The 13,597-nt window shown below is 49.7% G+C and overlaps 1 protein-coding gene across 1 annotated transcript in view; it reads left to right on the top strand.

Moving 5' to 3' along the window:
* OTOG (otogelin) overlaps nucleotides 1–13,597 on the top strand; it is a 70,085-nt gene that overhangs the window by 39,822 nt on the left and 16,666 nt on the right. The window contains exons 31-39 of the mRNA XM_040988431.1: nucleotides 831–857; nucleotides 1,488–1,655; nucleotides 2,161–2,439; nucleotides 3,792–3,909; nucleotides 4,571–4,650; nucleotides 5,091–6,799; nucleotides 7,467–7,635; nucleotides 7,868–8,013; nucleotides 8,482–8,571. Coding sequence (XP_040844365.1) covers nucleotides 831–857; nucleotides 1,488–1,655; nucleotides 2,161–2,439; nucleotides 3,792–3,909; nucleotides 4,571–4,650; nucleotides 5,091–6,799; nucleotides 7,467–7,635; nucleotides 7,868–8,013; nucleotides 8,482–8,571 — 2,786 coding nt within the window. The remainder of the gene's footprint in view (nucleotides 1–830; nucleotides 858–1,487; nucleotides 1,656–2,160; nucleotides 2,440–3,791; nucleotides 3,910–4,570; nucleotides 4,651–5,090; nucleotides 6,800–7,466; nucleotides 7,636–7,867; nucleotides 8,014–8,481; nucleotides 8,572–13,597) is intronic.

Here is a 13,597-nt window from a genome sequence, read left to right on the forward strand (position 1 = left end):
GAGGGTCACGTGGGTGGTTTTTCTTTTTTTTGCCTTTGACTTTCAGGAATCACCATTACTGATCCTGTCTATTTTAGGATTTTTATACTTTTTTGGAAAGATTTCACAGAGGTTAAGTACCTTCTCCCACTACCTGCAGTTGGTGAGTGAGAGAGGAGCTTTGAATGTAGGTCTGATCACAGGCAGTTCGCGTCCCATGCTTCCCTGGGCCTCTTCCCGCTGACCCAGTGGGCCAGTGGTCCAATTCCAAGTGCCCTTTTTCCGAGGGCGATGCTGAGCATGTTAACTGTTGGGTTTGGGGTATGGTGTTAGACCACACCTATGTGCAAAGCAGGACCCTCCTCAGCCTTTATCCCACATCCACTCAACTTGCTTTTTGTTGCCTTGTAGCCAGCTGACAGAGGATTGCACTGCTGAGGCCCTGGGCCAACAGCCTGTAATGCTGACTTTGACCACCAGAGTGCGTGTTGAGCTCACACTTGCAGAAGCAGCTTGTCAGCACGTCCTGTGCTTGGATACCTCTGCACATCTTCCATTCTGATTCTAAACTCTTGCCCTCTGGGACCACGCAAAACATACACTTCTGCCCAAGAGTCATTCATTATGCATGTGCCAAGAGCCTGTCTTGAGCCAGGCCTTGAGTCTTGTGCTGGGAGGGTGAAGGGGAACCATTGTATTTCCTCTCCAATAAGATGCCCAAACCCAGTGACCAGCCCTGAATATTGGGGCAGGGGGAGGAGGCAGCCCTGGCCCCACCCTTGGGGAGGGACAGAGGCTTGGGCACAAACCCTGGCCATCTCTCAGGCAGTGTCTGTAATGTTTCTTTTCAGCATACGACTGTGACTTCTTCAATAAAGGTAAGCCAGGCCTGCCCTGCCCTGCTCTCGGGACACAGCAACACTAGCCAGCCCGAGGCTCTGCCTGTCTTGGGAAAGCCTGGCATGCAAAGAGAGTCCTGCAGGTGTAGAGCCTAGCCCAGAGCTGCCCTGCAGCCACTGCCCAGGGCCTGGGCCAGACCAGCTTCATGTGTCCCAAGGCTTTCACCAGGACATAAATGCCCATTTACACACATGTGCCAGTTCCTCAGCCTTCCCAGGCTCCACTGCTCACCAGGCCCAGGGAACTTTGTCTCTTTGGCCCCTGAAATCTCAAGTTGGTGAAAGCAAGTGAAAGTTGCTCTTTTTGAGGGTGGCTGTCTGGCCATGTGTCCCTGTAGCTTTAGCCAAGGTGGCAGAACAGCAAGATGTGCTCTGATACATATGCTGTCAGGGTGGCCACGACTAAAGACCCTGGGGAGGTTGATGTTCCTTGAGGTGCCAGTCAGTCCATGCCATCCCTGGAACCAGGCAGGCAAAGGGGAGAGAACTGACTAGGGTTGGCATTTTGCACGCCCTCCCTTTAACCCTAACTGACTGGTGGGGCAGGTGGAAAGGGAGGTGGGCAAAGATCTGGGGAGGCAAGACTTAGGACCAGGCTTGTCTTTGCAGCACTTGGTAGAGGCCCTTACCATCTGGCCAGTGTGGCGGCCGGGGGTGCCCTGGTAGCCGGGAAGGCAGGGGGCGAAGGTGTGGTTCTCATGAGGTTAGAGGATGTGACACCAGGAGACATTGTGAGCTTCCTGCTGACTTCAGCTCTGTGCAAGGCCAAGGCCCATGGTAAGACCTGCCAGGCCCCATCTGAGCCCTGGGGGAGAGAGTCAGGTACTGGGGGAAGAGAGGGTGCTGAGGCCTCCCTGTGCCATCTGGGGAGGGGGCATCACAGGTGCCACTTGACCAGCTGAGTGAAGAGACGCTTTTCATTTTCTGCCCAGGGAGCCCCAAGTCCCACTCGAGCAGCCCACCATGTCAGGGTGGCTGTTTCTGTTTTTGTCACTGCATCAGCCTGGGGGTCTCAGCAAGCACCAGGCACATGGAAGGCACAAAGGACAGAAGGCAGAGGAAGGGAAGAGGGAGGGGAAGGAAGGAGAGATGGCAGCCACGTTGTGGGCTCAGAAGCTGAGCCCTTGGAAACCCTCTGCCTGCCCTCCGAGGTGATGTGAGCCATGGCCAGGAGGCAGTCACTGAATGGGCCCCAGGAATCCACAGAGCCCCCCAACAGGGATATGCCCACCGGATTGTGGCCCTTCCTCTGTACTGATCTTACCCATGTGGCTCTGTGCAGACCCAGACGCTGTGTCCCTGGAGGCAGCTGACAGACCCAACTTCTTCCTCCATGTCACGGCCAACGGGTCACTGGAGATGGCCAAGTGGCAGCGTGGTGAAACCTTCCACTGCCATGCCTCCTTCCTGCTGCACCGGGGCACATGGCAGCCAGGCCACATGGCCATCGAGTCCCTGGCAAAGCCCGGCTCCTTCCTGATGGTGGCAGGCCCTACACTGAACCTGCGGCTATACGAACACACAGAGGCCTTCCGCTGGGGCACACTGTTCCGCCTCCTGGGTAGGTGCCCTCCCCCTCCAGCCTTCTCTACTGCCCTTTCCATCCTCACCCTAAACCTACCAGACAAGGACCCGTCCCTTTCTGGGCACCCAGACACTGGAGAGGAGAGGAGACAAACTCAGCCTCCGTGATAGGAGCCCAGGGAGCCGAGGCAGCTTAGCTTGGGTCCTGTCTCCTTCCACTGGCTAAGTCCATGGTCTAAAAATACATGTCCTTGCTGGAATTCAAGGGAGCACTCTGTGGTTCAGCTTTCTTGCTACTGGGGGCACATGGCTGTCCCCTAAACCAGCTCAGATTGTCCCTGGAAACTAGTACCGTATGCACCCGTTTACAGGAAGCCCAGGCAGGCCTCTTGGCACTGCTGAGGCAGCTCATAATCTTCTATCCAGGCTCCAAGGTCTTTGCCATGCCTCTGCAGGTGCATGGGCCCCACCACATTGTTCTTTCCTCTGCCTGGAAGAGCTGCTCTTCCACCCAGTGGTCAAGAAGTGCCACCAGGGCAGGTTTGTCATTGCCCATTGCTGGCTAACTCCTCAAATAGCCAAAAGGGCCTGGGTTGGGCCAGGCCAAAACTGGAGGCCTGGAATTCCACCTGGGTCTCCTGTGTGGGTGGCAGGGGCCCAAGCATTCGGGTCTTCTTTCACTGCTTTCCCAGATGCATTAACAGAGAGCTGGATCAGAAGTGAAACACCCAGGACTCAACCTACACCTGTGTGGAATGCCAGTGTTCTAGGTGGCAGCTTAACCTGCAACACCACAATGCTGGCCCCTGGTCTCCAGGGCAGTCCTCAAACTATACCTTCGAGTCCTGAGGGGCTGATGCAGGGAGGCCTCTAGGGACAGAGAGGGAAGCGCCTGGGGCGAAACAGCCACCTGGGGTCAAATGCTCAGGAGTGGGCTTTGGGCTAGAAGAGGCAGTGGTCCCCCAGTGCACTTCACCTTGCCTCTCAAGGGAGAGGCCGCTTGCCTCCATGGAAGCCTGTAGCGGCCCTGCCGGGAGCCAGCATGAAGAGGTAGCTGGGTCATGGCACATAGGGCAAGTCTGGCACCAGGGCACAAGAGTCAGGGTACGGACAGCCTTACACACATATTGGTGCCAAAGCCTCCTCTTTGGCTACCCCTGGAAGCCCAACTCTGCCCACAGCTGAGTCCTGCAGATCTGTTCCCTACACCAAGTTCCCAACACTGTGCCCTCAGATGTGGACCCCAACCTTCAGGAATTCAGTTCCTCACAGTTTGGTTTCACTTTCGCTGAGTGAATCTGTCTAGCCCAGGGGCAGGCATGGGCTCAGCTGGGAGTACCTGTGCTGTGGTCCCTGGCCCAGAGGGTCTGGGGTGGGTCCCCTTTCCAGATGCCAAGCCCTCAGGCGCTGCCTACCCCACCTGTGAATGGCACTATGATGCCTGTGCCAGCCCCTGCTTCCAAACCTGTCGGGATCCGCGTGCAGCCAGCTGCCAAGATGTGCCCAGGTGAGGTGTGTGCGGCAAGCAGTGTGTGTGTGAACACACATGTGTGCCTTCTGGTGTGATCATGCAATGCATGCATGTGGTCTGTGGGAGGGTATATGAGTAAGTGAACCCACATACTCGTATGTGTGCTGTGTGATAAATGAACCTTGGCTTTAAAAGTGCAGTATGTGTAAATATGCATTGTCTGTTGTACGTCATGAGCATATAGCTGAGCTTTGTGTGCGTGTGCAAGGGTGCATGAGCTGTACGCAGTTGCGCATATGTATGAGCTGTACATATACAGCTATACGTGTATGCGTGCTGCATGTAGCCAGGTGTGTGTGCACGGGGGTGTACATCTTGGTATTTGTGGGAGTCTGAGTGATGTGTAGATGTGGGTAAATATTTTGGAGTTCTGCAGGATCGAAGGGTGGATGTGAGGCTGTGTGAGTGCACAGGGTGGGCACAAGTGTGTGGACAGCACGACCACACCCTGTGTGTGGGTTTCTCCCTCAGTTTGACGAGGGAATGTGTGGCTTGCATATTTGGGTATGCATGTTTTTGTACACATATGTGACAGTATGGAGGCCCACGTGTGGACACAGTGCACCTGCTCATGCATGTACAAATGTGTCAGAGGAAGCCGTGGAAGCCACCAACCCGCCACCTGCTCTGTCCTCAGGGTAGAAGGCTGTGTGCCCGTGTGCCCCCTGCCCAAGGTTCTGGATGAAGTCACGCAGAGATGTGTCTACTTGGAGGACTGTGAGTGGCCTGGAGCACCCCTCCTCCCTGGGGTTTCCCCTAAATCCGGCTTCCTGGGAGCAGTCAGGCCTCAGGGCACCCATGCCCTGTATAGGCTGGATCTGCACTGGGTCTCCTGGAGAACACCCTAGAGCATGCAGAGGCTCAGGGGGCCCCATCACAGCAACAGAATGAGGCTCAAGGGGGAGGAGCCTCTGTGGATGCTCAGAACAAGTGAGCAGGGCCACCAGATTACACCTGAGTTCTGAACTCCAGGTTCAAAATGTGGGTGAAGTCCAGAGCTGCTGTTTCATCTGAGGGCATACAGAGTTACAAACACGGCCCTGGCTGCCTGGTCGTGGGAAGCTACCCTGGCCCTGCCACCTAGGGTGCCAGTCCCTGGGCTCCACATCTCAGTAGACACCCCAACTCCTGAGCCTCTCTTCTTTTCTCTGCCCTAGGTGTGGAGCCAGCAGCCTGGGTCCCCACAGCAGCCCTTGGCAATGAGACCTTTCCTGCCAGCCATGTGCACCCCATCCCTGGTGATAAGGAACCACTACTTCCCCAAGAAACCCCTGGACCGCCTACTCACAGGACTGCCCTTGTCCCGGCAACCCCTCTGTCCACGGCCCTGAGCCCGCGGATGGCAGCCACTGAAGAACCCAAACCGCCTGTGCGCTCCAGCCGGCCCACGCCACACCAGTCACCTGGCCTCACTGTGACTCACCTTCCTGTCCACACCACAGAGGCCCTGGCTGGCCAAGGGGTGACCACCAGTCTTCCCCCATTCAGCCCCCACGCCCCAGAGTCCTCATCCCTTCCCCATTCATTACAGACACCCCCACCAGGTGCTGTGTCCAGTGCCGTGGCGACAACCAGGGTGGTTATGACCTCTGCAGGGGATCCCAATACCACAGTCTTTTCCAGGTCACCTCCTGTACCTCGCCTTCCACTCCTGACCAAAGCTGTAACAGTCCCCAGCCCAGGCTCCTTGCCCTCACCAGCCAGCCCCTCCTTCAGGCCTGGGGCTCTGCCTGGAGGGACCTCCAGGCCTCTAGCCTCCTCAGGCTCACACAAGGCTTTGCAGACACCTGCACAAACTAAAGTCACTAATGACACAGACCTCCCCGGGCTTTCCCAGGCCCAGAGCACTTCCAGTCCCAGCATCCCCCTGGCTGCGGTTACCACAGCAACACATCAGGCACCTGTTGGTCCTCTGATAACCGAGGGGCTGGAGAAGGAACAACCTGGGCATGGCCAGGTTGGGGGCCTGCCTGCCTTGTTGCTTCTAAGCCCAGTCCCCACTGCCCCACCATACTCTGCCCAGCACAGCACAATAGCCACCAGGCCCCCAGGCATGCCAGCTGCCACCAGCCTGTCCACAGTTGCTCACAGGGTGGGGGCCACGCCTGTTATGTCTTTGGAATCCACTCAGCCATCTAAGCTCCTCTCTGGCCTACCTCCCGATACTAGTCTTCCCTTGGCCAAGGTGGGCACATCTGCCCCAGTAGCCACACCTGGCCCCAAAGTCTCTGCTACTACTCCGTCACCCCAGCAGCAGGTCACCTCTCTTGCCATGACCACCGCTCCACCTGCTCGGATCCTCAGCCCAGCTCTGTCTCACACCCCAGCCAAGCTGTTCCAATCATACCCACCCAGGCACACAGTGCCCCCGGCTGCAGGCTTGCCTCTAGGGACCATGCTGCCCACTTCTGGAGCAGGGGCAGCCTTCACAGCCTCCGTGACCCCACCAAGCAGCCCCACAGAGAAGCTGGCTGTGCTGTCCAAGCAGGTGTCCCTGCCTGCCTCTGTCCATGCCTCTGCCCAGGGAGGCCTGACCACAAAGCTCACGCCCACTGCAGCTCACACATATGCTCCCTTGGTGACTAAAGCCGAGGGCCCCTGGGCTGGCACGGTGCTCCTGGGGCCCACCTCTCACCCACTGAGCCACATCTCGGCCAGGACGGCCTCCCGAGAGAGCTCATTGGTTCTGCTGCCCCAGCCAGCAGAGTCCCACGGGACCTCTTCCAGGCCCCAGCCTGCAGTGGAACCAGTGGGTGAGGCTACCACCCAGCAGGCTGGCCGCTCAGCTCCAGCACACAGCAGCGCGGGGAGTTTGGTCTTGGTCTCAGCAACCACCATGGAGGCGAACACTTCTGCCACCTGTGTTGTGAGTGATGGTCAAGGTAGTCCTGGCTCTGTGGAACTCTCCCATCCTTTCCCAGTGCCACTGAGACTTGGTCACCACATGCACAGGCTCCCATCTCTTAGCCAGTTGTAGGACAGTGAGGTGGTGCCTGGCCACATCCCTACCCCAAGCTCCTGGTATCTGAAACGTTTTCCAAGCTCCCTGTGGACCCCAGAGCAGGGTGACACCCTGGGCCCCCAGGGGCTGATGGATGGCATGTTGGGATATCCCAAGTAACAATGTGAGTGTATCGGTGGGTGCATGTTGTATGTACAAGCATTTGCATGCAAGTTTGTTTCCATATGTGTGAAACAATGTCAGTATGTGTTCTTGTGTGTGTGTGATGCTTGATATTCTGGGACCCCTTTGTGTGTATTTTGGTACCTTTGTGAGGAAGGGCTTGAGTGTGTGCTGATGTGTATCGGAGTCTGTAGGTGTGAGCTGCTGTGTTGTCTATACATCTGTGCACCTGGAGCTCCCAATACGGGCCAGGACTCAGGTGATGGAGGGTTGAAACCACTTTCCTTTGCCCCATTAAAACACTAGAAAGGATCATAGAAAGGATCCAGTGTCCTTGAGGCTTCAGCCAGTGTTGTGGGGTTCAAGCTCTGGGTGGATACTCACATTGTCCCTCCCCACTGTGCTGCAGCCAATTGCTGAGCAAGACTGTGTGCGTCACATCTGCCTGGAGGGCCAGCTCATCCGTGTGAACCAGTCTCAACACTGTCCCCAGGGCTCCTCACGGCCTCGCTGTGGGGTCCTGGGCCTTGCGGTGCGTGTCGGCGGGGACCACTGCTGCCCCATCTGGGAGTGTGCCTGTGAGTTGAGGGGTCAGTGGGAGCCCCCTCTGTCATCCATCCAACATCCCTCAACACCACTTACCAACAACCATGGGCCCTGTCTTTTCAATGTGGCAGATTTCCCAACCTCAGCACTCTGTGCTGTGATTTGAGGGGTCTCCTAGAATTCCCGCCCTCACCCTGGCCTCTGAATCACCTGCCCTGCCTCCCAAGACAGCCATGACCTGAGAGGCCTCTGCCCCACCCCCAGGCCGCTGCTCCATCTTCCCTGACCTGAGCTTCGTGACCTTCGATGGCAGCCATGCAGCCCTGTTCAAAGAGGCCACCTACATCCTCAGCCAGAGCACAGATGACACGGTCACGGTCCACGTCCTTGACTGCAAAAGCGCCAATCTGGTGATTGCTGCTTGCTCCCCTTCCTGCCAGGACCTAGGGATTTAATGAGATTTAATGGGGAGAATGAGCAGTGGGCTGGGTTTGAGCTGCCAGAGGTAAGGTCTGAGGTGAAAGTGCCCACAGAAGGTGCCACTGTTCCCAGGAGCCCCTTGGAAGGGATGTGACGTCCCAGCTGCAGGCCAGGTGACAGTGTGTCATGAAGAAGGGGCTGAGCAGAGTACACTACCTCCCAGCCTGTGCCAGCTTCCTAGGCCTCTTTGGGATGTCACCGAAGCACCGAGGAGTTGGGGAGCCACTCCAAGGCTGTGGTCCGTGGTGGTGTTAGGGGTAGGGGCAGAGTGTCAGGTGGAAGGAAGTGCCTGTCTGTGTTCAGGTGGAACCAAATGTGTTCCATGGAAATCTGGGTTCAGGTTTTGGGGGTCCAGGACAAAGCTCCCCATTGATGAACTCACCATTTGCTTTCTGCAGGGGCACCTGAATTGGCCCCCATTCTGTCTGGTGATGTTGAATGTGACTCACTTGGCCCACCAGGTCACTATTGATCGCTTCAACCGGAAGGTGAGTCCATCAGAAAGCTGGCCTCTGGGGCAGGGTCGCAGCCGGTGGGAGGCCCAGGGCGTGCAGGCTTGAGATTGTTTTTAAATCACTGTCCGCTACTTATCACTAATGTATACCTACTGACTTTGTCTAGTAATATTGCATTTATTAGTTCCTATATTTATTAATCTTAAATCACTCATTTTCACATTCTTTAAGTTCTGCATCTATTGAAATAATCATACTGTTTTTCTGTATGAATATAAATTTCACCGATTTGGAATGTTGAATAAGGTTTGCATTCCTGGAATAAGTTTCACTTGGTTTGGCTATTATAGTACTGTTTTTATACATTTTTTTAAAGATTTATTTTATTTTTATTGCAAAGTCAGATATATATAGAGAGAGGAGGAGAGACAGGAAAATCTTCCATCTGATGATTCACTCCTCAAGTGACCACAATGGCCAGAGCTGAGCTGATCCCCCACACAGGTGCAGGGTCCCAAGGCCTTGGGCCGTCCTCCACTGCTTTCCCAGGCCGCAAGCAGGGAACTAGATGGGAAGCAGGGCTGCCGGGATTAGAATCAGTGCCCGTATAGGATCCTGGTGCATTCAAGGCCAGGACTTTAGCCGCTAGGCCACCACACCAGGCCCTTTTTACACATTTTTTGAAACCTCCTTGATGGTTTAAGATTTTTTTTTTGTGAATGCATTTGTTTAGTTTTGGTATTAGCAAATGAGGGCCTCATGTGATGCCTTAGGAAATATTCCTCTGCAGGATTCTGAATTTCTTTGGTATGGAGCTCTTCGGGTTGCCTGTTTCTTCTCCAGCAAACTTTAGTTGACGCATCATTTTATATGTCCAAGTTGTCCACAGATTCTTGCTATCCTTGGACTGTCTGTAGGATCTGCATCCGTGTGCCCTATCTAATGCCCAGCCCTTGTAATTTGGGTCAGCTTTGTTTTCCTTGAAAAGCCTGGATAGGGAGTTTTCAAGTTTATTGTATGTGCTTTTAAGAAGAAACCTCTAGGTGTTTTGTCTGTGTGTGTGTATTTTTTAGAAGAAATCCAAGTTTATTGTTCTTTAAAGCATGTTTTATTTGTTTTTCTCCATGATTGTTATATTTCCAATTTCACTGGTTCCTGATCTTTATTATAGTCTTTCTCCTACTACGAGTCTAATTTATTCATTTTTGGATTTTAGGGTAGAAGTAAAGGGGAAGTGTAGGCCTTTGATTCAGTGCTTTTCTTTTTCTGATTTCTGTATTTAGTGCTATAATTTGCCTGTGAAATACTGATTGAATAGTGTTGTTTTCAATCAGTTTGAAATATTTTTAAATACTCTCGATGGCTCTTTGACCCATGGATTATTTGTAAGTGTTTTATTTAGTCTCCAATTATGAGGATATTTCAAAGAATTTTTTGAAAGCATGGAATTAAAAGACATAAGGTTTTTTGGGGTGAAGAAAAGTTGAGAATCTGTTTTCATAATACACATTTCCATAGACTTTTTAAAGATTCCTTATATTTGGCGATTTTTCAGATAGCTTCCTATTATTGATTTCTAATTTAATTCTGTACTCAAAAAAGCCTAATTTGATGAACCTGAATCTTATTAAATATAATGACTTGTTTTATGTTCCAAATATTATCTTAGCGAACACATATTCTATAGTTGGGGTGGGGGATGGTTTCAGGAATGTCAGCGTGTTCGAGACTTCTAAATCCTATTGTTCTGTAAGCCTGCTTAGCAGTTGAGAGAGAGGGTGTTGATATTTCCGACTGAAATTGTTGGTTTATTTCTCCTTGGAGTTCTATCAGTTTTTTATTCATGGATTTTGAAGTTATCAGGCACATAGCACTTAGATTATATCCTCCACTCAATTAACCATTTTTTGTGTGTGTGAAATTGAGTTTTGTCGTTACAGATGTTTTTTAACTCTATTTTGTCAGATTTGTTTGTCACAGCTTCTCCAGCATTTCTTTAACTTTAACATGAATATCTGAGGTATATCTTTTTTTTTTTTCATTCTCTTACCTTTAACCAATTTGTGGCTTTTAAAACTTAAAGTGAGATTTTTGGTAGGAAGTGAATATTTCTTTTGTTTAGTTTTAATCCAATCTGAAATTTAGTTCCATCAGATTTAATTGAGTCATCAAGTTACGTTTAAGCTTATATGTTTGTTTTCTATTTATTTTCATCGTCCCTTTTCCTCTTTTTGTATGTATCTTTCGGATTGCCTTTAATTGTTGCATTTCATCTCCTACATTAAAGTATTAACTATACCTTTTGCTTTGGTCTTTCAGTGGTTGCTCTAGGGATTACAGCATATAATTGTAACTTGTCACAGTCTAGTTTCAAGTAATATGTCATGGCCCATCTAGTGTGAGAGCTCTGTAACAGTATCCTCTGATGTCCTCCTGCCCTGGTGCTGTGGTCCTCACTTCTCTGCTTCTCTCTCTGTTGTAAATGCCACTGTGCGCAGTTGTCCTCAGCAAATCAAGTTTACATTTTTCCACGTATTTTCTATTTCTGGTGCTCTTTATTCATTTGTGTAGATCTGGATTTCCATCTGATATCATTTTTTTCTACTTAAAGGATTTCTTTTAGTATTCTTACAGCACAAATCTTCTGATGATAAGTTTTTTTTTGTATTTGTCAGCAAGTATGAAAAAGTCTTCATCTCATCTGAATTGTTAAAAACAAGTTTCACTGAGTGTAGAATTTATAGGCTGACCTTTCTTTGATACTTAAAGTTGCTCCCCTGTTGTTTCCAGTGGGATGAAACCAATGCCTTGTTTTAAATAGAAGAAATCAGTCTCTTACTACATTCACGATGCCATGTTGCCACTCCCTCCCTCCAGCTGCAAACAACTTCATCATCTCCAAAGGAAAGCTCAGAGCCATCAGTCAGCTGCTCACCAGGCCTTTCCCCACGCCCATCAACCAACATCTGCCTTCCGTCTTTTGATTTACTTATTCTGAATCTCTCCTATAAATGGTGTCAAACAATATGTGATATTTTCTATCTGGTTTCTTCCACTCAGCCTGATTTTTAAAGTTCGTTTATGTTGTGACATGCATCAGTATTTCAGTTTTATACTTGAACAGTATTTCTTTCAATGAACATACACCATAATCTGTTTATCCATTTACTTGCTGGTAGAAATTTGTGCTGCTTTCACATTTGGCTATTATTATTTGCATTCATAGAATTTTACTGTCTTTTGCTTATGGATTCTGATAATCTTCTGTCACTTTTGACCTTTGTTCCTCCATACAAAATATACTCATTTTTCTCTGGCTACTATTATACTTTTCCTTCTCTCATTGCTTTTAAACAATTTGATTACGATAGGCCTGGTAATTCATTTATCTTTTGTATATTCCAGTTACGTGTATATCGAAACACTTGAAATCAAAACACGTCCATTTTTCTCTGTTCATAGTTTTTCAGACAGTATCTATTGTTCTGTCTTTATTAACCTTTCTACCTATAGTGTCTGTTAATCCCATCCAGGAGATTTTTCATGTCTAGATGTTTGATTTTGGTCTTACTCCCATCTCTCACACCTTACCTTAATGTTCTTATGTTCTTTGTTGAAAGTATAGACCATTGTTAGATTAGCTGCATTTTTACGACCTTGCCTTCTAATCCTGTCATATGTCATTGCTGGGTCTATTCTGATTTTCATCTCTCACTAGGGGTTGTATTGTGCTGCTTCTTGGCATGCTTGGCAAGTTTTTACTAGATTCCATACATTGTATATTTTTGCTGGATGCTGGAAATTCTTTTTTCTTTTTTTTTTATTCTTGAGCTTATACGAGTTATGACACTTAGAAAGGTTTCTCTCGTTGAGACTTGCCTTTAAATTTCACTGGGTGAAGCTAGAGGAACCTTTACGAGTGCTTCCAGCTGTCACTCTACATATGGATTCATCACTTCTGAAGCAGGGCTCTTTCACATCTCCTGCCCTATCCTGCGTGGCCAGGGATGCTGACCTGCTCCAGCTGGCTTGGCTCCAATCCTGGGCCTCTGCTGGTTCTCAGGACTCTCTGCTTCTATCACTTGGTTTTTTCCACAGCCCCAGGGAATTGTTCACCTGTATGCATAGACCAGTATGCAGTTGGAAAATGAGGACACTTTAAGGACAGGATTCAAGGGGGACCTCCTGTGAACTTTCAGAGTTTTAATTCATTCAGGTTCATCTCTCCCCTACTCTTCTCTCTAGCTCTTTCCTTCACTGTTCTACAATGCACACTCTAGCCACCTTGGCACCGCCATAACACCCACTTGTGTAACTCAGGGCAGTCATCAGGCTGGGCTTAGCTTCTTCTCTGCATTGTTGGCTAGAAATTTTGAGAGATAACTTTGGGCAGTCATAAGGTTCAACTCATTTGTTCCCCCCTTCTAGGGATTATTGACTGTACTTCCAGCTATTTCATGTGTGAAAATTGTTATTTCATGTCAGGGTTGTATTTTGTTTTCTTTTTTTTTAATTGCTTAAGATAAGAAAGTAAATTGTATTCCTGAAGGGATAAAGTTAAGACATTATAATTTTTAAAATTTTTTTGTTACATTATAAATATTTTAATTCACAATTTTTTAAAAAATTTGTTTGAAATAATTACAGAGACAGAGGAAAAGAGAGATCTTCCATCCCCTGGCTCACTCCCCAGATGGCTACAACAGCTGGGGCTGGGTCAGGATGGAGCCAGAAGCCAGGAGCCGCCTCTGGGTTGGCCTCATGGGGCCAGGGCTCTAAGAACTTGCACTAGACTTTTTTTTTTTTCGCTGCTTTCCCAGGCACTTTAGTAGGGAACTAGATCAAAAGTGGAACAGTAGGGACTTGAACTGGTGTCCAGATGGGATGCTGGCACTTTAGGCAATGGTCTAATGCACTGAACTACAGCACAAGCCCCCAAATCATAATCTTTTTCATCTCCCATTTTTATAGCATAAGACTCATTATTCCTTTTTAAAATTATTTTTAAATGTTTTATTATATTTTTGACAATCTTTACATAGTTATTTAGGGTAAAAAA

Source organism: Ochotona curzoniae, unplaced genomic scaffold, assembly GCF_017591425.1.
Source record: "Ochotona curzoniae isolate NIBS_2020 unplaced genomic scaffold, NIBS_Ocur_1.0 contig_4877, whole genome shotgun sequence".
Classification (NCBI taxonomy): domain Eukaryota; kingdom Metazoa; phylum Chordata; class Mammalia; order Lagomorpha; family Ochotonidae; genus Ochotona; species Ochotona curzoniae.